The sequence below is a fragment of the Stegodyphus dumicola genome, chromosome 3 (assembly GCF_044657685.1).
Source record: "Stegodyphus dumicola isolate Sdum_Otavi_A_Nest chromosome 3, ASM4465768v1".
Classification (NCBI taxonomy): domain Eukaryota; kingdom Metazoa; phylum Arthropoda; class Arachnida; order Araneae; family Eresidae; genus Stegodyphus; species Stegodyphus dumicola.
Genome location: NC_140770.1, coordinates 127,752,114 through 127,774,617, shown reverse-complemented (window position 1 = coordinate 127,774,617; position 22,504 = coordinate 127,752,114). Strand labels below are relative to the sequence as shown.

The window sequence follows — 22,504 nt, the reverse complement described above, 5'->3', positions numbered from 1 at the left end:
TAATTAGTTATTAACTATGCCAATTTTAATATCTTCTCTTGCTTAGGCTAATTTTCGTTAACGGGGTGGTTATTTGAATATGGCAAAGAACACGAAGGTTTGGTTTGGTTCGGTTTATTTAATTATGGTCAAGCACGCCATGGCTATCTGCCTATCGCGGGAGATACCTTAATTGGAGGACTTTCAGAGGAAAACTGGCTCGTATACATGCTACACATCGGAAACACCACGAAAACGCCAATGTAGTCAGCCCGTTCGCCTGGAATCGAACCCAGGTCAGTATTCAGCGACTTACCGCTCCGCCGCTGGTGGGCCCCACATGAAGGCTACCTGCCTAAAGGAAAGGATGCTTTTGTAAGCGAAAATGACTCATATTTAGGCTACACATGAAAAAATACCACGAAAACCCCTCATGCAGCCAGCCCGTTTGGCCTGGGCTTGAACCGAGGACGAATAATCATTATTCAGCAGTTTCACCCCATGATTAATAGTACTGAGATGAATTTTTGGTCTCGCGCTTAGTAGAAGTCTTAACTGCAAGAATGCAAACAAGAGGTAAAGCTTGCTGAGAGATTTATTAAAGAAAATTTCATACTATACTATATTACTCAAATTTAATCAAGTTCTAACTAATACTACTTCTAAGATCTTAAAAATTTAAATATTTAAATACGAACAACAGAGAAGATAACTTCCTTTGCCTCAAGAATCCAAGCCCATTTGAGCGTCTCAAGTAATCAACAGTTACATGCTACATTATTCTTTCACTCTCAACAATAGCTGTTTGAACTCAACCTCATTTACATTCTGGCAGGGGTAGATGGAAGAAATAAAATGTACAGAAAAAAATTAACGTAAAAAATAACGTGTTAGTTAAAGTAAACTCAATAAATGTTTCATTACTATTTATCAAATGGGATTCGTTCTTTAAGATGTGTGTCATATGAAGGATTGCTTGAATTAACCAACTGCCACGTAAATAATAATACTGTACTTGTGAAAGTGAACGAATTACCCGGAATTGTGCCATTTTGCTCATGATTAGAAATTAAAAACAATTAATCATAATTTAGTTACAAAATACTGCTAGTTTACAAAATCAAAATAGATTTACCATTTTGACATTAAAGAAAGGTTGAGAATCAGGAAAAACTGAAGACATTTATTTAAGTACGATGATGTAATTTATAATGATGTGGTAAAGGAAAATCAAAAAATGACGCAAGGAAAGGAAATCTGACATATTATTTCTCTTGGAGATAATTATGGTATTACAAAAGTCCTTTCTGATCTATTAAGTTTTTTATTCTTCCAATGCATTTTTCAAAATTTCTAGTCTGCTGGAACTGATTTCCGTTTCTTTTTTGTAGTTTCTCGGAGTCAAGATCAAGATAAAGCAAATATCATATTTCTCTTATATCGTGAAAAATATTAAATGGCAGTGCTTTCGTTTTAATAGACGAGGTTGTTCTCGACACTGGTTTTATACTGAACATAATTCTTTTTCTTCTTTTCTGTTCTGCATTTTTAATAAAAATCCGAATTTTTGTAAAATCAGGAATGAAAATTTATTGAGAAAGCTAGATGCGTTGTCATAAAAGATTAAGAAAACAATTCATTTGAAATGAGCATCCACGGGAATTCTTTAAAGTAAATTATGCGAATTTAGCATGTACGTTTCGAAACGGCTGCTGTATCAAATGTAACACTTGCAGAAACACTAAAAGTTTTTTGGAAGCAGGCAGGATGAAAAATTAGCAACGCAACGCAACGAATCGAACCGCGGATCTCTCAGTTACACGCTGAGAGTGCAGACCACCACACCACGAAGGCACGCCAAGAAGACGGGAGAAACCAATTCGAGCAAAGAAACAAGCGACTTGAAGCCTATTGATTCTTTACAGATGCAGCAGTTAAACACGTAACCATATCATTCGCCATTGAGTATCACTTTTACTTTTTGCATTATTCAATACTTATGTCAAGTAATACGGAGTATTCCGAGTTTAATATTATTTGCTATAGCCATTCTGATCTCCTGACGCAATCTGTTTTCGTACTATATGCGAAATGTGTAATTTTATACTCATGTTATAACCTGTGATTCCTCTAGCTGAGCTACCTACTAGAGCACGCATGGGGAAATATGGTGATTCTCTTTTAATCTACTCCACTTAAGAGGCGACTGGGACGGCTACAGCAGTGATTCTCTAACGTTTTGCCCCATGGACCCGTTTCGTAGATGCTAGTCGATAATTCCCCATCCTTTCTAAAACTCAAAGAAATATATATGTATATACACTCTTTTGGAAAAAAAATCGAAGCGCAAAGAAGGATTTTGCGATCGTGACGAAATTTGCTTTGCAAAAACATCTTGATCGAATATGCAAATGATCAAAGTTTCAAGGCGAATCAGGAATTGCGATCATAGCGCATACTTCTAGTGCGCAATTCGCAAAGTATAAAACTAGTAACAGAGGCGGAAAATTTATCTTTTTTTTTTTTTTTTGTTGTTGTTGCTGCCACTGTAATTCCGTGAAGAAGCAACTAAAGATGCTATTACGACGATATCGAAGACTTTACAGATAACTAAACGACTTCGAACGTGGTCGCATTGTAGGGTTGTGTGAAGCTAAGTGGTCATACCGAGCAATAGTCCACCACCTGCAGCGTACAGACACTGCTGTGCAAAGATGTTAGCTGCAATGGTTGCTACCAGGAAATTGCCGACGAAATGAAGGCTCTGGAAGGCCAAGGAGCACAAATGCAAGGCAAGATAGGATAATTGTTCGCCAGGCCCGAACCTCCCCCCCCAACGGTATCAGTGTCGACTATTCAACGCACTACAGCCACTTCTATAACTCCCGTGTTATCGTCCACCATCTCACCGCGCTTGTACGAGGCGGGGTTACTCTCCCACAGGCCTTTTAAGACGTTTGCCTTTGACCCCACAACATCAACGAAGTCGTCTGGAGTGGTGTCGCAACCGATCATCATGGATGCCATCAGACTGGCATTCAATGATGAATCCCGCTTCAGTTTTGAAGCAGATGACCACCATGTTCGTGTCTGGAAAGGACGGGGCCAGAGGTCCCAACCAGCCTTTGATTTACAAAAGCATACAGCTATAACCCCTGGTGTTATGGTATGGGGCGCTATTTATTATGACAGCAGTCATCTCTAGTCATCCTCCGTACATCTTTAACAGCTCAATGATATGTTGATACCATACTACTGCCGGTTGCATTACCCTTCATGGCATGTCATCCTGGGCCAACAAGATAACGTCAAGCCACATACCGCTCGCATATCTTTGGACTGTCTTCATGTTCATACTGGTTGATACTCTTCTTTGGGCAGCAAGGTCACCAGACCTTTCACCAATCGAGCATGTCTGGGATATAGTAGGCAACCACAAAATATCGCAGGTCTGGAGAGACAACTGATGAATGTCTGGCCGAATGTGGTGCAGGATGACGTTAGGAACCTCTACCATAAAGTTGTGTTTAGAAATGGTCACTTCTGGAAGTTACTAGTTTTTTTGCATCTATCTTTCTAGCTGCGTATCTAAAGTACTATATATACACATTTGTTTAAATTTAGGTAATTTTTTAATATCTTTTAGAAACTAAATAAGGAAACGTATCGCTGACCGCATTTCCTCCTGAAACTATACAATTCCCTCCATGAAGGAATTCCTCTTCGGTTGAGAATCCTTGCGCTGTACGAAACATAAGGTTTTTTGATGAATGAAATGTGAAAAATAAATTTTAGCCTCATCAGGATTATAATCATTTCTTTTCTGCTAGCTAGTTGAATTTGCTAACCACTTACAACACACACGGAAATGTGACAGTTCCTCATATTTATGGTGATATAAATAGTGAGAATAATACATGATGATAATAATAAAATTATATAGAGTTACCTTATACGTTTCGAAACATCTCTTGCACCAAATGCAACAGTTTACCAGAGCACTGATGAATTCGAGGAAAAAAACAGCGAACTGAAATCTATTGATTCTTTACAGATGCCGCAGGCAAAGCAAATAAACATATCATTGGGTACTGAGTATCACTTTCTAACTCACTTTTCACTTTCTGCGTCTTTCGATATTTATGTCAAGTAATGCGGAGTATTTACAAGATATTATTTGTTATAGCCATTCTAATCTCCTGAAGCAATCTCTTTTCGTACTATATTTCCTACATTTATTATATTATTTTATTTTTTATTTATTTATTTTGTCGAAATGAACTATGCTATAGAGACTCATGTCTGAGATCTTTATTCTCTCCTCAAATTGTTTTAAATTCTGAATTAATTTTTAGTTTGGGTTTTTATTTTACTGAAATTGTTACATGAAGTAATTTATAAAAGCTTTACCTTTTTGTCTTTTTCAGGTATCAAACTGCTATATGCGAGATCAATGGTTACATTCCTTACTTTGGAAGGTAATTATAAGTTCCTTACTTCTATAATTATTTTGCTGACCTCTATGATATCTGTATATATAATCAACATAAAAAAGAGGTAAATTTAAATCCATAACACATCTATGAGGCTATCAAAAAGGCGAAGAATATATAAAAGTGTTTCGTATCGGTCTAAAGTAATGAAAGAGAAAGATGAAAATGTTGTATTTAATTTTACCAGAGCACTGACGAATTCGAGGAAAAAAACAGTGAACTGAAATCTATTGATTCTTTACAGATACCACAAAATATCGCTCCAGATCTGCGATATTTTGTGGCGGCCTACTATATCCTAGACAAGCTCGATTGGTGAAAGGTCTAGTGACCTTGCTGCCCAAAGAAGATTTATTTAAGATTTTCAACTTTTATTTTACTAGAAAATGATTTGTTGCCAAAAAATTGACGGTAGGCTCTTTGTCTCTCTCTTTTAATTTAAAGAGTCGCTGGTGTTTGTTGCGTAAGATTACTAATGGAGGTGTGAGGATGTTATAGAACAAATAAAATAAAACAAACAATATTTTACATACAAATATATTTTATTTTATTTTTTATTACATTTATTCATTCAAAATGACCCTACGTAAAATTGGTCGATGATATGAGAAATGAGATACATAATTTAAGATATCTGCAGTTATATTTCTAGTATGTAGTAATAAAATAAAATACGGAAAACACTACAAGAACACATTGACTGTCTACCAGACGACCTTGCTACTCTAACACGGTCGCGCATGCGCACGGAGCTTTGACGACGTCAAAATTTCACTATTTTCGACACATTACTATGGGTATACCCTTTGTCCAATTTATTTTTATTCGTGTGCTTTTTCGTCTATATAATGATGCATTTAGATTGATTGTAACGTTTGTAGTTTCGAAGATATAAGCATTTGCGTACACCTTAAATAATTTCTTAATGCTTGCGTTCCCATCATCCCATTAGAGAGAAACGTAATCCTACATTAAAAATGCACGAACAGATGGAAAATATGTAATATGTTCACGCAAAGAAATCTGATCTTTTTCAAGAATTTTATTTAATATTTTAAATCTTAAGTAAAAAGAGACGTGAGGAAAAAATAGTAATAACGTCAAAATTCTTCAATTTATAGAGTTTGAAATTTTGGCTAAAACACATTTTTATTATTATAAATAAACGTAAATAATACTAAAAGAATAAATAAAAAAACAGTAATGCAGTACATCAGTTGGTCTCCCTGATTTTAGAGTAATATTATAGGGCACTGAACAGAATAAAGTGAGCACCTAATGGAAGAAAGTATAACATAACTATCAACGGAATAGGATCATCCTCCTGAGAACGAGAACATTCTAGTGGCTAGAGAGATGGATGGCATCATTATCTCCATGGATATAGTAGATACACTCAACCCATGTGTTTTGGGATGTTACCATTTTGAAAGAGACATCCCTTATAGATAGCAGTACCTGGCCATTAAAGAAACATGCTACGGGAAAATAGTCTCTTAGTACTTGTCAGTGACTTTTCTTTTCAACCTGATAATGAAAACACATCATGACAATCAAAATTTTATCTAACTTCCATTATGTTTCATTATTTGAAACAGACAGGTGGTAAGTTTCTAATGGTGTTAGTATATTTTATATCTGGAAACAGCGTTGACTCGCCCGGTCATACTGTGCTTCCATTGATCGACTGCTTTGATTTTAAGTTTCTGCAACCACAGTTATCCCATGTTTGCATTCACCCATCTTAAAAGATTTGCAATAGCAGACAGCTGCAACGTAATTTTTTTATATTGTTTTTTTCATATTCTATAGTTTCAATCACTTTCATCATACTTGTCTTCGCTGTCATAGATATCTTCATTAATATCCTCTTCTCTCTATCAGGCAATGTCTATTGTTTTGCAGACGACGTTTCCTTACGCACAATGCACTTTGCCAAGATGTTAGACACAAGTGCCTTTGAAATCACCAATATAGTTAAAATGTTGCTAAATATGCATTAGTTGTCCAGCACCTACAATTTCTTTATAGAAGCTTACTGGAATACTCATTTTACGTTTAACTTGGACTAACTTTGACACTAACTGTTAACATTTTTCAGCACAAAATAAGCAACGATATTAATCGGAAAGGGAAAAAATACAGTCAATATTTCTATATGGGAAGAAGACTCCAGAAGAATCTCGGTAAAGGTACGTACTTTGGTAATGCTATTTAAGTTAAATCATTGCTAAAAAGGGAAAATCCGCCGACGCAGAAATCAATTGCAAAGTCTTTAAATCCATCTATAGCAACAGAAATGAAGTAACAAACCAAGATTTATAAATTAAAAAAGCTAAAAGGAATAATGTCCTTCAACTGCTGCCGGGGCATGTGGATCAATACAGTGCAATTTGTAGGACCTTGCATGAAAACTATTTGTTTCCGCCAATGCAAAGGAAGTTTCTGTAAGGGTCTTTTTATTGTTGCAGGATTCTTTTACAATGGGAAATATAAGAAAATAAGAAGAGTGGAAACAAATGTCAAAATCAACTCAATGTACTATCAAGAGGAAGTTTTATGTCCGATATTTATAAAAGAAATTCTATTTCTTTATCCCAATAACTTTCAAAACGTGGCGTTTCATTAAGACAAAACAAGTTATACTTCGAAATATATTATTACATTCCATGAACAAATGAAGACTGATACAGGTATTGCATATGCACTTTTTCAACCTACTTCTGCGAAATGCCTGTTTCACTTATGGATTGTTTTGCCTTTCGTCTCCTGAAAAGAACTTTACCTAAGCAACAACGCACCACGATTAATGGACTCTGGAAAGTAGTAGGAGAGGAAAGGAAACCATTCTCGATGCTCGGCTGTTATGGGAATTACGATGCAGACATACAGTTCCCAAAAGATTATTAGATACAGCATTTAAAAAGTACTTTTTACATTTTAAACATTAATTTAATGGCCCCGAAATCGTTAGGTTTTAAGACTTCCACAGACCTTAGTAAATTTTGACATGGCTGCATTTCTAGACACGCCAAATGTCTGCTTTGTAACCATTTCGGCCTACACCCTGTCCGGTAATGGCCTGAATAATAACTATGCTAACACATTGTTTCAATTTCATTAATTCATAGCACAGGAAAGGAATAACTCCAGAGGAAACTAATGCAGCATTTAGTCCAGTGATCGAGACGACCAGACAGATTGTAACAAGTAGCCTTGATTAATTCAGATTAATGTAGTTTCTTATTCAGATAAGCACGGCGAACCTTTTAAAAGGTGTGTGAAGCTCCAATTAATTGTCCATGATATTTTATAGCATTGAAATAATGCAATACCATGGTACACTCTGCGGACCATATAATAGTCGTAATACCGTACCCTGAATTGGATTATGCAACAACCGTTTTCCACATGACGAATGGTGAACGCATCGAGAATTTGAGTGAAAATTCTGAACATTATCTTTCTATTATCATTAAAGACCAGACTTGTAAATATCGTGACTAAAGAAGACCATAACATTTCTATATATTCTAAAATGGCGGATAATGAGTTTACGTTTTTCGCTCTCCAAAAGTATGTAATTAGGCACATCAGTACGCCAAATACATAATTACTGTAATGCAAGTGAGGAAATTTCTATTTGTTTCGTTTATCACACTGAATTTTAACTCAAGTGAAAAAAATATTTTTTTTTTTTTTTTTTTTTTTTTTTTTTTTTTTTTTTTTGGAAGCAAAATGCCAACATACTTTTTCTAACTGAATTATCAGATTTTTTCTTGAAGCTGATAATTCTTTTATATTTTAACAGTAAAAAATGAAAGTTATTTATATCTGTTGGAACTTAAATAAATTAAATTATGATGGCTAAAGACAACCTTTTTGCCATCACAATCTAAATGATGTAAAATTTAGTAAGAACATTTACGTTCCCAGAAAACAAATATATGACTTATTTTTGTACAACTAAAAGTTAACTAGAAATTTACTTTGCATTTAAGCAAAATGATAAAATAAAATTATGATACGCATAACATAAACATTCATGAAATACATGAAGCAAAATCTTTGCCAATTTAGTTTACAGTAACTTCATGATAATACAGAAAGTCAAAAAAGATCGTCTGCAAAAGTGAAATATTTTAGAGGCTGATTGGGACAATGGAATATTTCTCGTCAATAAGCATATTGCACATATTCATGTAAATTAATTTGATAACCTCCTAAAATTATATTAGTTTCATATCCTCTAAATATTGTTCTATGTCAGTTTTGGTACTGCCAAAATCAACGAAAAAAATATAAAATGCGTATATGTATTAACAAGCTTAATCTTGCTAAATGTAGGAGAAGCTATCGAGACAGTTAGAATTTCAGATATGTGGAATCTGGATGATACCATAGTACCTTATCTCAATGGTTCTCAACCTTTTTGCTCCATGCACCCCTTTCATTATACTAAAAGATTCTCCCTCTCTTCCTTTCCAAAATTCGAAAGCGATATATTTAAACTGAGATTACCTTTTGATGTGATTTATAAATTAAACCGGGAAATGTATAAAATGTATTGATAAACACCAAAATTTGACTGAAAGCAATGTTTTTTATATTTACTATGGAACTATAGAAATTTCAGAAAATGAAAAATTTCCATAATTTCAGCGGAATTCCACCCAGGTCAGGAACCCCAGCCGTATCTTTTCTCAGTGCTACAAAACAGTATATTGAAATTGTAGATGCCATTATGATAACTATACAGTGTGTTTCAAATCCAGTGGAAAATCTTTAAGAAGTGAGAAGAATACTCCTAAATATTTACTATTCACGAAGAATGCATGATCGCACGTTAAGCAATAAGGTGGTGTTGCAGAGCATTTCCTGTTTGTCCACTTGCGTCGACTTTCGCAATATGGTACCCGATTGTATTCGCCTTCTCCTCATTCGCAAGCTAATCCAATTCAAGTCGCTAACGATGGTGTATGAAAGACGTGTCCATCTCTGTAGAAATAAGATCACAGAGATGCGATTAAGACTAGAAATGACGATTCCTTTGAGATGATTATAGAGAAGGAGCTAAAGAAGTTAAACCACTATCTTTCTTAAATCAAAATTTATTTGGATGATTTGAGAACACTGTGATTTGAAAATATCGGAAATAAAAGTCCTTCATTAAGACACAGTTCCATGGTACAACCAGTGCAAACAAAATGCATGAAAAAATACTAATTGCAAATACAAAACAAATAAATAAATACATGAAGAATAATATGTGGATAAAACTTACCCCTTTTATTCGAGTTTGAAAGCAGCCGTGTCCACGTATTATAAAAAATGGCATATGTGAAGGAAAACTAAAGCGTCCTTCGGAGCCTAACCGTTTAATGCGCGATCATGTATTTTGTGAGAAAATATTTATTTGGAGGCATTTTATAACGCCTTTAAGTTCATTCCTTCAATTTATCGCCGGTTCTCTATATTTTTACAAATATTATTCTTTTAAGTCATTAATTAATATTTTTGTATTTTTTGTATTAGAAATGCTTTCCAAACATTTATTGGAAAATATAAGTACAACAAGCTTAGCCACATCTCTGAGTCCCCTTTCTGCCTCAGACACCATTTATGTTTTAAAACTGCTTAGAGATACAATAAATTACTCAGTAGAATAAACTATCGTAGGATCATAATCAATCGTTTTGCGTTTACTTATTTATTTAATTTTGATATTTCACGCCTAAAGTAAGGTTTAGGCGAGGAATATCCAACTCACATTTTAGAGCTTAATTTGGAAAATATTTCTTATATTTGTGCTTAATATACCTTTTCCATTTGTTTTTGGCTTTTATTTAACTATTTATACTTATTAATTTTCATACAGCAGGTTCATCAATTACTATGCAGAATGTTATAATTTTCACACACGATATTAGATTCAAACTGTTTGATTCTAAATTCTTCAAAATTTCGAATTTTTTTTTAAATTTTAATAATTTAAAAATGAAAATCATTAATCTGTCATTCAATGTTTGTAATTATTACTTAAATCTAAGTGCTTCTATTCCATTTCAGAAAAGTGCATTTAGGTACCGAAAAGTTTTAGCTGCCTGCAATAGACCCGAAATTTTGCTCAAGGAACTGAAGGTAAGAGCTGTCTTTTTATGAAATTTATCATTATCATTATTAAATGTTTAAAAAAACATAAATGGAAATGTTTAAAAAACATTTTGGAGATAACTTTCAGGAAAAGTGTATTTATTATGTTTTAAAAAACCTGCATCAAATACTGAGAGGAATCAGTTTTTATAATAATTCACTTAATTTTTGTTTATTCCAGGCACAGGTAATTTTATCTAAACCAATTTTCTTCAAATATTACCCACTTGAGGAAACAATGAATTAGTAATTTTCTTTCACGGACACCTTAAAATTATGATTTACTTTCGTAGAACTCATAAAATTATATTTTTATTTTGTGGAACTCATAAAAATATAATTTTTCTCTTGTATTCATAAAACTATTATGTACTATTATTAAACCCGTAAAACTATATTTGTTTCATGGAATCCATAAAACTCTGATATTATTTTGTGGAACCTATAAAGCTATAAATTTTGTAAAATGTTAATACTATATATATCTATTGTGAAACCCATCAAATTAGAATTTTCTTTTGTGGAATGCATAAAAATATAACTGTCTTTTTTTGAACTTATAAAACTAGAGTTTTCTTCGTAAAATTCATAAAATTGTAATTTTGTTTTGTGGAACCCTTAAAACTCGACTTATTTTGTAGCAAACCCTATTATCATAAAAAAAATGAGAAAGTTAACTGAGTTTCAAAAAGTAAATCAATGAAGCGTGTGCTTTAGGTAAAAAAATATAAAAAAATACTCCATTAAAATATGATTCCATAAAAACGTAATTAATCTATAAAAATGCTATTATTTCATATTGTTACGAATTTTGTACCTAGATAAGTAATTTTAGCAGAATTATAAGTAAAACTGTTGTATTTTTTTTGCAACATGAAAAATCTAAACAAAAGCTATACCGGGAAAGTAAGTATACAGGGGTAAATGCATTTAACCTTGAGTAAACGGGTATCTTGGTAATTTGGCGAGATATCGCAAGCTGACAACGGTTTGGCCACTTATTTTGTCGCCAATTTGGCCAGAAATATAATTAAATTTGGCGAATATTTGGCGACATTGGGGGCCGGTCGCTGTATCACCATAGTATGTATTGAAATTGAAAAAATGTAATTGACCCCTGTGTTAGCTGTAACCGTAATTCCACCCTCGTATTGCTTTCCAGTAATTTCGAGAAGCAGAAAGTACAAGAAATATCTCGGCAGTCGGTTGAAAACTACACTACTGGCCATTAAAATTGCAGTACCAAGAAGGAAAGCAAATACAAAAAAGGAATTTATTGCACGTAAACAGTATGCCCTAAAGACAAAATGATTAAATTTGTAAACAATTTGGAGGTTTACATAGGCGCGGAATTAGTAGAAACAGCTGCCACACCTGACAGCTAAAACTGCCCTTACCCCATTAGGAATGGAGTCAAACTGGGCATGGATGACAGAAATGGGCAACTCATTCCATGCTGCTTGAAGTCTACGCCACACTTCATAAATCGTATTAGCTGAAGAGAGGTGGCGGCCCAGTCTCTCAGCAACCCATGATCAGACGTTTTCAATGGGTGACAGATCTGGAGACCGTGCAGGGAAGAAATCGAATATCTTGTGTATAGAAGGTCAGAAGACGACGTGCAAAATGTGCTCTTGCATTATCTTGTTGGAACATGGCGTTTGGGGGCCTCGAAGATATGGCACAACCACTGGACGTAAGATGTCAGAAATGTACCTCTCTGCGTTCAAATTATCGTCGATCCGAACTATAGATGTGCGTGTCGTGTACCCAATGACTACCCAAACCATCACACCAGGTGCAGGGGCCCTATGCCACGAATGTAAGCAGGCGACGTGTGGTCTTCTCGGAGCCTCTAGATACATATACGGCCATCAGAATACTGCACGCAGAGCCGGGACTTGTATGAAAGGACGACATTGGGCCATTTCTGTATCCAGCTTTGTCGCTCGGTGCACCAGAGTCGCCGTCTCTCTCTATGCTGCATTGTCAAGGGGAACCGAAGTAATGGTCACTCTGCTGATAGTTCACGTTGCTGCAAACGTCGAAGCACCTTACGAGCTGCAAACATGCCCATTTCCTGACTAATGTTCCGTGATGTGCTGGTACGATTTCGCAGGGTTGACCTCCCAATTTGTGTGTCCTCTCTGGCGGTAGTCATAGGAGGGCATGCCGTTCAGTATGACCCTCAGCAATCCAGTGACTCCATATTCGCATGACAGTAGCTGGATGTCGACCAGTGCGATCGGCGATATCACGGATTGATAATCTACACTTTCGATAAGCAACGATCCTGCCTCTCTCGAATCTCGAAACTTGCTGGTAAGCATTTTCTCGTCTTATTCGAGGCATAACACGACATTCTGAGCAAACTCCAAACTTACAAAATACTTTCCGAATGAGAAATCCACTACACAACTTTTATTTTATTCAGTGCTTCATTATATTTTTGTTTAGTTTATTTATTTTATTCAGTTTCACCCTCCTATGTCGTCTAAATCCGCTGAAATACTAATCATTTACATATCCCAACTTCTTCTTCCTTTCATGTGATTTTGCCGCTCTTCAGGTGATTCCTTCTCGTTGTTGCAATTTTAATGGCCAGCAGTGTATTTGAGGCCGAAGAGAGAAAGCATCTGCCCTCAGTTGCTTAGTTGTTGTTGTTGCGAATTGTTAATTCCGCGTGAACTGAGATATTCGAGTTAGCTTTCTCTTTAGATGCATTTTGCATTGCGTTGTGTTTAAAGTTCTTAGTAGTTTGATTCGTAACTACTGGTTGTAATGTGTGATACTGTGAACTCCTGTACGACTATTTCTGTGGAAATTTACAGAAGTTTGAAGTGTTTATTTTGATAAAATAAATTTTTATTAACCTATCTTCGAACCCTATATAACCTAATATTCGATCTATTACGAACCCGTAATATTATTTTAACACAATAATATTTTAAGTAACAATATCAATATAAAATATTTTACAAATAGTTATTTTATATTTTTAATTTAACGATCCGCGAAGTATTAAAAAATTTCTATATTAATTTTGACTTGCGGAACCCTTAAAAATTTGCTTGGGACCTGGGGCTTCCCGGAGCTTTCGTTAAAACAATATAACAATATTAGTTTGGAGACCATATTGGTTAAGATAGATTTATATTTTATACAAGGGGAAAACTAGATTAATATTAATAGCCTATTCATCTATTCTGCATATTTAGCTACGTCTTCCTAAAATAAGAATAACGAATGAATCTAAATTTTTGCTTTTTTATGTAGAAATACATTAACTGCATTCTTAGAAGTAGATACATAACCCATTTTTTTTTTCAAATATTAATTATTGTAGCTGAAAATTTATCTATGGCCTACCTTCGAATAGAATAAATTTTCAGTTTTGATATTATAAGTTTTGTAATTTTTAATGCTTTTTTCGAAAGATAATGCTTTAATTTAACTAATTTTTCATATTCTTTTCTATAAGCTATTGAAAACGATTAAATATTATTCTTAAATTTCAGTAGCCTAACTTAGAATTTGAAAAATGAAAAATCTTATTGTAAATTTATATACAATTTTAGTTAAAATCTACGTCAATCAAAAAAAAAAAAAAAAACACGTTTATTTGCTTAGTTGTAAGTATCTCACTGCCATGTTCATCTTCCTCAATTGAGAATTAGTCTGTCGATGTGTAATTTTCCCTTTAATGATGATAACATGAGTCAGTATAACAGATATTAAACATGAATTGTGCTTGTTCAGCTACAATATTCGAATCCTGCATCTGCTTTATATGAGGCAATTTAGTCAGTGGATAGTATAATACTGCGAAATACTTAATAACAGGTTTGCAAACGAAATACAGGTGGTTCAATGCCTGGACACCGCTATACACATAATGCCCCCCCATTCTAATTTCAGGAGTGGGACCAAAATTAATTTACGCTATATTGAAAATATGTTCCCTACTAAAAAATTACGAACAGCTACATAGTGTAAAAATTCAGCATCATTTGTACTTAACAATGAGTTTTAAAACCGTTATTCCACATGTCGATTAACAAATTCTGTAAGTAAAACAAGTTACGGAAAGAAATAGTAGAAAGATAATACTTTGCACAGTTTTATTTGAGTTTCTTATTATTTCTTAGCTTATTGGTTTGTTTTAAGTCTCCACATGCGAATTACGTTCCTGCATGCATAAAAACCTGAATCGTACATTTGCTTAAACTACATAAAATGTGACTAAAACAATAGCATTTTACTCGGTTTTATTTACTTGATTTTTATGAAGAAGTTACAGTAAGATACAATACTACAAAAAGATACAATAAGATGTATTATAGGAAACCTGTATGTATGTTTCTCGCATTGTGATAAAACAATGGTAGCTAGAGCCATCAAATTTTGAATAACGTACGTTTAGACCCGAATATGGGCATCTGAAAGTCCGAATTTGGAATTTGAAACTTGTTTTATTATCGATTTCATATTTTGTAACACTTTAACGAAATTTTTATTAAAAAACTCGACGATTTCAAAGCGAGCAATGGCTACACTGTGCGGGGGAAAAAAAAACATTTTTATCTCCAGCGAGCGAGACTGTATATCGGAAATCCCAAAGATATGCTCATTTTAAAATTATTTTGCGATGCTGCTGATGAACTGAATTTTATGTGGTGTGGGTGCGAAGAACATGATATTTAATAAATAAAGGTAACACACAAAACGTTAAGAAAAACGCATCTTTGGACGTAATTTAAAACCTGAAACCTTTCACATTTTTAGTCCAAAGGGGCAATTTGCCCAGAAGGACTATTAATTTCGATTTGGCATTTTGCGTTGATTCAGTACAAGCGTTCTTTCACTTTTCAAATTATTGCCAGCAAATATTATTATTAAATGCCAGCAAATATTATATTTAAAGAAATTAGATAATGAAGAATCTGCATAAATGTATGTATGTTTCTCGCATTGTGATAAAACAACGGCACCAAATTCTGAATAACGTAATCTTCCTGCCAATATGGTTATCTGGGAGCCCAGATTTGAAATTTGGAATTTGTTTATTATAAGATCTCATATTTTGTAAAACTTTAACAAATTTTTAATTAACAATCTCAAGGATTTCAAAGGGAGCAATGGCAACGCTGTACATAAAAAAACATTTTTATCTCCAGCGCGTGAGACTGTGTGTCGGAAATTCTAAAGATATGCTGATTTTAAAATTATTTTGCGATATTGCTCTTGAACTGAATTTTATGGTTTAAATGCGAAGAACATGATATTTAATAAATAAAGGTAACACACAAAATGTTAAAAAAAACGCCTCTTTGAACTCAATTTAAAATATGAAACCTTTCAGACTTTTTTTCCTTTTTTTTTTTTTTTAATGTTTGAATAAATATCTTTAGTCTGGTCATTTTTTAACCTAAATGGGCTATTAGTCTCGAAATGTGATTTTGCGTACTTCACTGTAAATACATTGTTTTACTTTTCATTCGAATGTGTTGCCATTCAGCAAAATGCAAGATTCTCTTTTACTAATTAACAACTAAGCTATTTATTTAAAAGCAATAGTTGCAGTCTGTAAGAATATTTTCTTTACTTTTAAATCTGATTGATTTAAATCAAAATATGTTTAATTCGTGATATATCCAATTAAAAACATTCAATACTTTTATATAGAGTACAGAAGATACGTAATGTTTCCATGTTAGTCTAAACGTATGTTCATCTAGTATTCTGTAAAATGCTTCGCTGTTCCTCATGGACCATCTATAATAATAATCTCTACTAATAAATCGTATTAAACTTTAAACGAATCTTTTTTTGGTGACTGTTAAAATTTGAACGCTTTAAGATTTCTTTTTCCTAACCTTAAAAGGTTTTACAACTTACTTTCCGTCATTATTTTAATGAAATGATGTAATCTTTCATTCCTTTTTTATAATAACTTAATGTTTATTGAACCCAATTGCCTAACGCAAGTTGTATTTAACTTCCGATGTGGTACGAAAGCTTGTGCAAAAATTTCGTTCTAAAAATAACTTTGAATTATTTTTGAAGCATAATTTATTCTAATATCTTTTTCTTCACTATGTGTAAATTCCCAGACAAGAAGATAAGTACAGCAACAAAAATAGTAACAAAATCAATTAAGAAGTTCTTCTTTTTCTTTTTGCGAAAGACGCAAATCTGGATTTCTTTCTTTTTCAGAAATTCATACTAGTGTTTCCAATGAAGCAAAAAGGCTCTGATCTTTACCTTAAATATAGGAAAGGAAATGTAAAATAAATTATGAATTTGTGTATTGCATAATATTCGTTTTTAGTGATGTTTTGCCATGAGAAAATTACGAAGTGCCCAAATAATAAAAGAAGAAAGTCAATGCACTATAAATCCTTCTGAATGATTGTTTTTTCAGGAAGACTGCTTAATCATCTTTTCGATACTTAATTAATCTGTGATAATTTTTACATAGGGCGCTTTCAGTACCATTTTACGCAAATACTCTTCAATGATTGGCCGTAGACCTATGAATGAATTAAGTTTAAACAGTGAGTGAAATAAATTAGCAATTTAAATTCTTATTCGTCACATGGTGTTTTTAGGATAAAATGCATAAAGTTTAAAATTTTTATACTGCTTCCGTAGGAACAAATATAACTGAGAAAATATGTTTCATAGTAAAACAAATTAAAATTCCCTGGTATTACAAACAAGTTGTTGAAATTTATCAGATTCATTTTATAGTAGGAAATATGAAAAATTCAATTGTGCTTTGAGAAATTTGTCCGGGCTTCAAACGTGGGCCCTCTAATTGCTAGCTGGACATAATAACCATTTTCTGGACATAATGAGAGCATATACAAGAAATATGATATGATTTCTTTATGTTCTCTTCCAGTTGAAAGCGACAGAGGAAAAGCACGAGCTCCAGCCGATCGAAACTATGTGGAGAAATAGTAGTATGGTCTATCAAATTTAATTCGGATATGACTTCAGAGACTATTAGATATTCTGGGCCAAGAAAGGTAAAAAATCAACTCAGCTGTGGCTACGCCGGGATTCGAATCACGGGATATCTAGCTACTGTAAATATGTATTAATCACTTACATCACAATCGCACACACGAGGAAATGCGATGCTAAATTGTAATTAAGTACAGCTATGTATGCAGGTACATTTCTTAATGAAAATTACTGAAAGATATCTTATGTGTATGGAAATTATGAATTGAATCTGAAGCTTTAAATCTCAAATTCTTCATTTACAGAAATGATGAAATTTAATTTTCTTTATTCTGACTTTTCACAGATATTTATACGGCTTTAACTTCAAAGTATTTTTTAAATGATAGAAATATTTTAAGTCATTAAAAATGAAATCAGGAAATTAAACCTAAAAAATGAGAAATCTTTTAGGTTCATTGTGTCTTACCTAATCAGCTGTGCCAGCCTTTTACTAACGGATACCACGTGACTAAAATTGCCGCACTCTGAAAGAAAAACATGAACTAATTTTAGAAGCATGAGCTTTAATTCCCCATTTATCTAAATGATAAAACTGATAACTTTTATATCTACAATAGTAGAAAATTTTTTCAGCACACTGAATACATTGTATCTATCGATGGGGTAAAACAGTTTTAAATTATTTAATATTCAGGATGATTTAGGTCCACTTTCGCATCTCATCTAATTGCTATTTAATAATCATTAGAAAATAAGAAATGATATACTAATTAGAACTTTCTTTTCAGAAAACTCATGTAATAATTTAAAATCAGTACATTTTATTCATAAGTGCCGTGTAGTGTCATGTATGTAAGATATTCATACATGTATTCATGTAATATATAAGTCATTCGTATATATATATATTTCTAAATGTCATAATATCTGTAGTTTCGGAAGCTTGTTTTATTCAGTTCATTTCATAAACTAAAACTATGGATCTAAGACTAACAATTAAAGTGGTATTTAATCGTACAGTTTTTTTTTAAATAATGTGTACACACTGACGTTCAGTAAGTAGGGCAAGTTTGTTTCCTGCATTCGTTTATTGTCTTGAAAAGGAACTTTTCTTTAAGTAGTTTCTATATTTTGTATGGAATGCTGCATGCTTTTTACGTTACATAATAAGCAGTGATTTTTTTTTTCTTGATTATAGAATCTGGTAGAAATGGTTCTAACGACGCCTTTGCAAGACGATGGGGTATTTCAGTCAGCTTTAGATATCATTTCTGACGTTTTAGTTAAGGTGAGTGGAAACTAGTTTGCTCAGTATAAACCATTTTCTTCATCAATTTATTTTAAAATTACGTTATTCAAATGGTAATGGGTGAATAGTGTAATATTAATGTGCTTAATTTGAAAAAAAAAATAAATCTATATCCTTTAAGATATTTCATTTAATGTTTACGATAACGTTTAAAAATTACGTTTAAATAAATCTATCAGTCTAAGACTAAAATTCTTTCTCAGAACTATTTCTTGCAGAGCAAATATGCATTTTTAAGTAACAGCAATGTTTTGAACGGAATGGGACTCGATTGTAGTATATTCTTCATACGTTGTGAACACTTGAAATACGTTTGACATGCAGAGATTAAAAGGAAATAAAAACTAAAAATCAAATCTGGCTATTCTTTTTGTTTCAAATTAGAGCACTTTTTAATGCTTTAAATCAGCGTTTCTTAAACTGGGGGTGGCCAAAAAATTCAGCAGTTTGATATTTCTTTAACTTATTATAATAATTTTACAATTAAAAAGTTAATGACCTAAAACTACAACAGTCTATTACAGTACAAGTGAAAAAAATTGACAGTTTCACACACGCGTGTGTCGGATTTGCGCAGTGCTTATGGGGTCCCGGAAAATTTTCGTAAATATTAGGGGGTCCTGAGGGTAGCGAAAAAATCTCAGTGACAGAAAGGAGTCGCGACTGGAAAACGTTTAAGAAACCCTGCTTTAAATTATATCCACTTCAGTTATATTATTGATATTTTAAATTATATCATCTTATTAATGTGTAATATTTTGGATTCATCTTACGAATATTTAATATTATAATAAATCACTAATATTTTAAAATATGTAAGTAATGAATTAACATATACTATTTTAAATTATAATGCCTGTCATATCGCTAACGAAAATGTTAAAAATAAATAATATTTTAAATTCTAGGTTTTGGTTGCCTGAAGGCATTTTTGATATTTATAGAGCGACATGTAAACCATGTGACAGCTCTCTGCATTATCAAACGGATGCTTTCTTGGAGAATTTTGCAAGGAAAATTAGCTTATACAGAGGCTGTCTGCATATTTTTTAGATGATTTTCATTGTAATTACAGAAAGATTTAACTTAAAATTGTTACGTTTTAAATGTTCCATTTGATAATCCTTATTCTTCACTATGATCATATACCGTAATTTCCAAGACAACAAAGCCTTTTTGTAGTATCAGAAGAGGTATCCTATACTTTCCATTGCACTAGAACTCCTCCAAAGTCTAAGGAGGTTGTAGGTTGACGTTTGGACAACCCGCTTTTTAAAAGTCCAGAAACGCAAAAATACATTGATGACAGATCAGGAGATTTAGTAGGGATCTGAGTGAGGAATATAACTTTGATACTTGTTCAGCAAATTAACAGTAGGTTTTGACATGTCGCTGTTTCCTTTGTCTTGATGCAGTTCTACTGATTGATCACACTGTGTGTAAAGAGAAGGTATTTATATTTGAAACTTTTGTGTTAATTTTTTCTTGATAATATGTGGAGTTGATCCTAACATTTTTCTTTACTGTCTTCATTTTTAATTTGCCGTTATATGAACATCCAGTAACAATCGTAACTCCTTTAGAAAAACTTTCTTTAAATCCCATGTTTTAAGATTTTTTCCTCCTCTTTCATGATAATAAATGATCTCTTTTTATTGCAGTCATTTAAGTACATACAAGATTCCTCTTTCGTGAAAATAATTTTCCATTTTTATCCGGATAAATGTTTCTCAGAATTCTGCAACGCGTTCTGCGTTCGGCGATATGACGTAGAGAAAGACGATGCGCATTATGTTTTTTTTTTTCACCTTTTAAAATTCAAATCAGCATTAATCGTTTTGTTTACAGTTGACACTGAGCATTTTAATGATTTTGCAACTGTCCTATGACTTGGCGGATTTTCTTAAATTAACATTAAAGATCTAAAATTAGCATTAAAGATCTTTCTTTTACAACATTCGAAACACCCCTTTTTTGCCTTGGATACACATTTGTAACAATTGTTCAAATTGAAGCTAAATTTTGACGTGTTTTTCCTTTGTTGTTGACAACATTACCTATCGTAGTTTTATATATCGAAATACCATGGTTTTCACAAAGTTTTTTCTAATAGTTAGATACCAATAATTTTCTTCGGAAAGAACATAAACATAGTTATTAGGTTATTTTGTAGAGTTATTAGGTTATTTTGAAGCAGGAGACATGAAAAATTAGCAATGCCCTCGTCAAGACTCGAACTTGGAACTTTCAAATACGTGCCGACTGTGCTGCCGTTACACCACGAAGGTATGCAGAAAGAAGGGAGAAAAAACCTTATAAGCCTTCCATCCATTGCTTCTTTAAAAGCGCTATTTTGCATGAAGACAAAATTGTCAAGTATCAGACGGTAATTTATACTTTAAAAATATAGTTGCAGTTAAAAAACATTCCGAGCAGAAGATTTTTTTAAGGCAAAGCAAAATCGTCTAAAAATGTGCCAACAGCATCTATACACATTATCCAATTCTTTTTCATTAGAAAGTTATCGCAGGAAAAATTATAACGACATTTTGTTTATAAAACTGTCAATTTAGGGGAAATATGATAAAAGTGGCATGTCTTGGCAAAATTGCATCATTTCTTTTGTTTACTTCTAGCCGGTTTTCTCGATAAATGGGTGGTTGAAAGAATGGGGGGAAGAAATAAAAAAAAGAAGAAGAATAGATTTTCTTTATTTTAGTGTGGCGATAAATTTGAGGTTCTGCATCGGGTTCAGCTTCGAAACAAAATCTTTACAGCTCGAGAAATATTTTTAATGACATTACTCAGAAAATAATATTATTTGCCATTACTTAATTTGATAATGTATATCTTTACGTTTGTTCAATTTTTGTTCTTTGTTTAAATACATGTGTGTTATTTTTCAAAGGGTCAGACGTGGATGGCCCGCAACATAGCCGAAGAAGTGATCACAACTGTTTCGTTACTTTTAGAAAGAACTACTCCGACATCAGAAATATGTGATTTCTTTTGCTGGGTACGTAAGTTTACATTAACGTTGTTTTTAAAAACATGAAGCTTTCAATTCTTGTTTTGTAAAACCTTGTATATTCCGTATTGCATAAAAACCTCCTCGGGTATTTTGAGGACAATTGCTCGTGAAAAATTCAAATTAAAAAAACAGAGGAGAATGGTAAAATTAAATTAGAAAAGGTAGAGTAGAATTTAGAATAAAATAAAGCTAGAATTAGAGAGTGAGCTGAAGCAAAACTCCGATATTTCAGAAATAATACACTGCTGGCCATTTAAATTGCAATACCATGAAGGAAAGCAAATACAAAAAAAGTATTTATTGCACGTCCCCCATTAGGCATGGTGTCAAACTGGGGTTGGATGACAGAAATGAGAAACTCATTCCATGCTTATGCCACACTTCATCAACTGTATTAACCGGAGAGGGGTGGTGGGCCAGTCTCTCAGGAACCCATGGCCAGAATTTTTCAATGGATTACAGATATGAAGATCGTGCAGGCCTGGCCAGCAATCGAATACCCTGTACATCGAGGAAAGTCAGAACACGACGTGCAGCATGTGATCTTGCATTATCTTGTTGGAA

General features: G+C 33.1%; 1 protein-coding gene across 3 annotated transcripts in view; it reads left to right on the top strand.

Moving 5' to 3' along the window:
• LOC118202079 (C-Maf-inducing protein-like) overlaps positions 1-22,504 on the top strand; it is a 171,977-nt gene that overhangs the window by 40,527 nt on the left and 108,946 nt on the right. For all 3 annotated transcript variants that reach the window (XM_085813289.1, XM_085813288.1, XM_085813287.1), the window contains exons 3-6: positions 4,407-4,457; positions 10,542-10,613; positions 18,799-18,888; positions 21,818-21,925. In XM_085813289.1, coding sequence (XP_085669415.1) covers positions 4,407-4,457; positions 10,542-10,613; positions 18,799-18,888; positions 21,818-21,925 — 321 coding nt within the window. The remainder of the gene's footprint in view (positions 1-4,406; positions 4,458-10,541; positions 10,614-18,798; positions 18,889-21,817; positions 21,926-22,504) is intronic.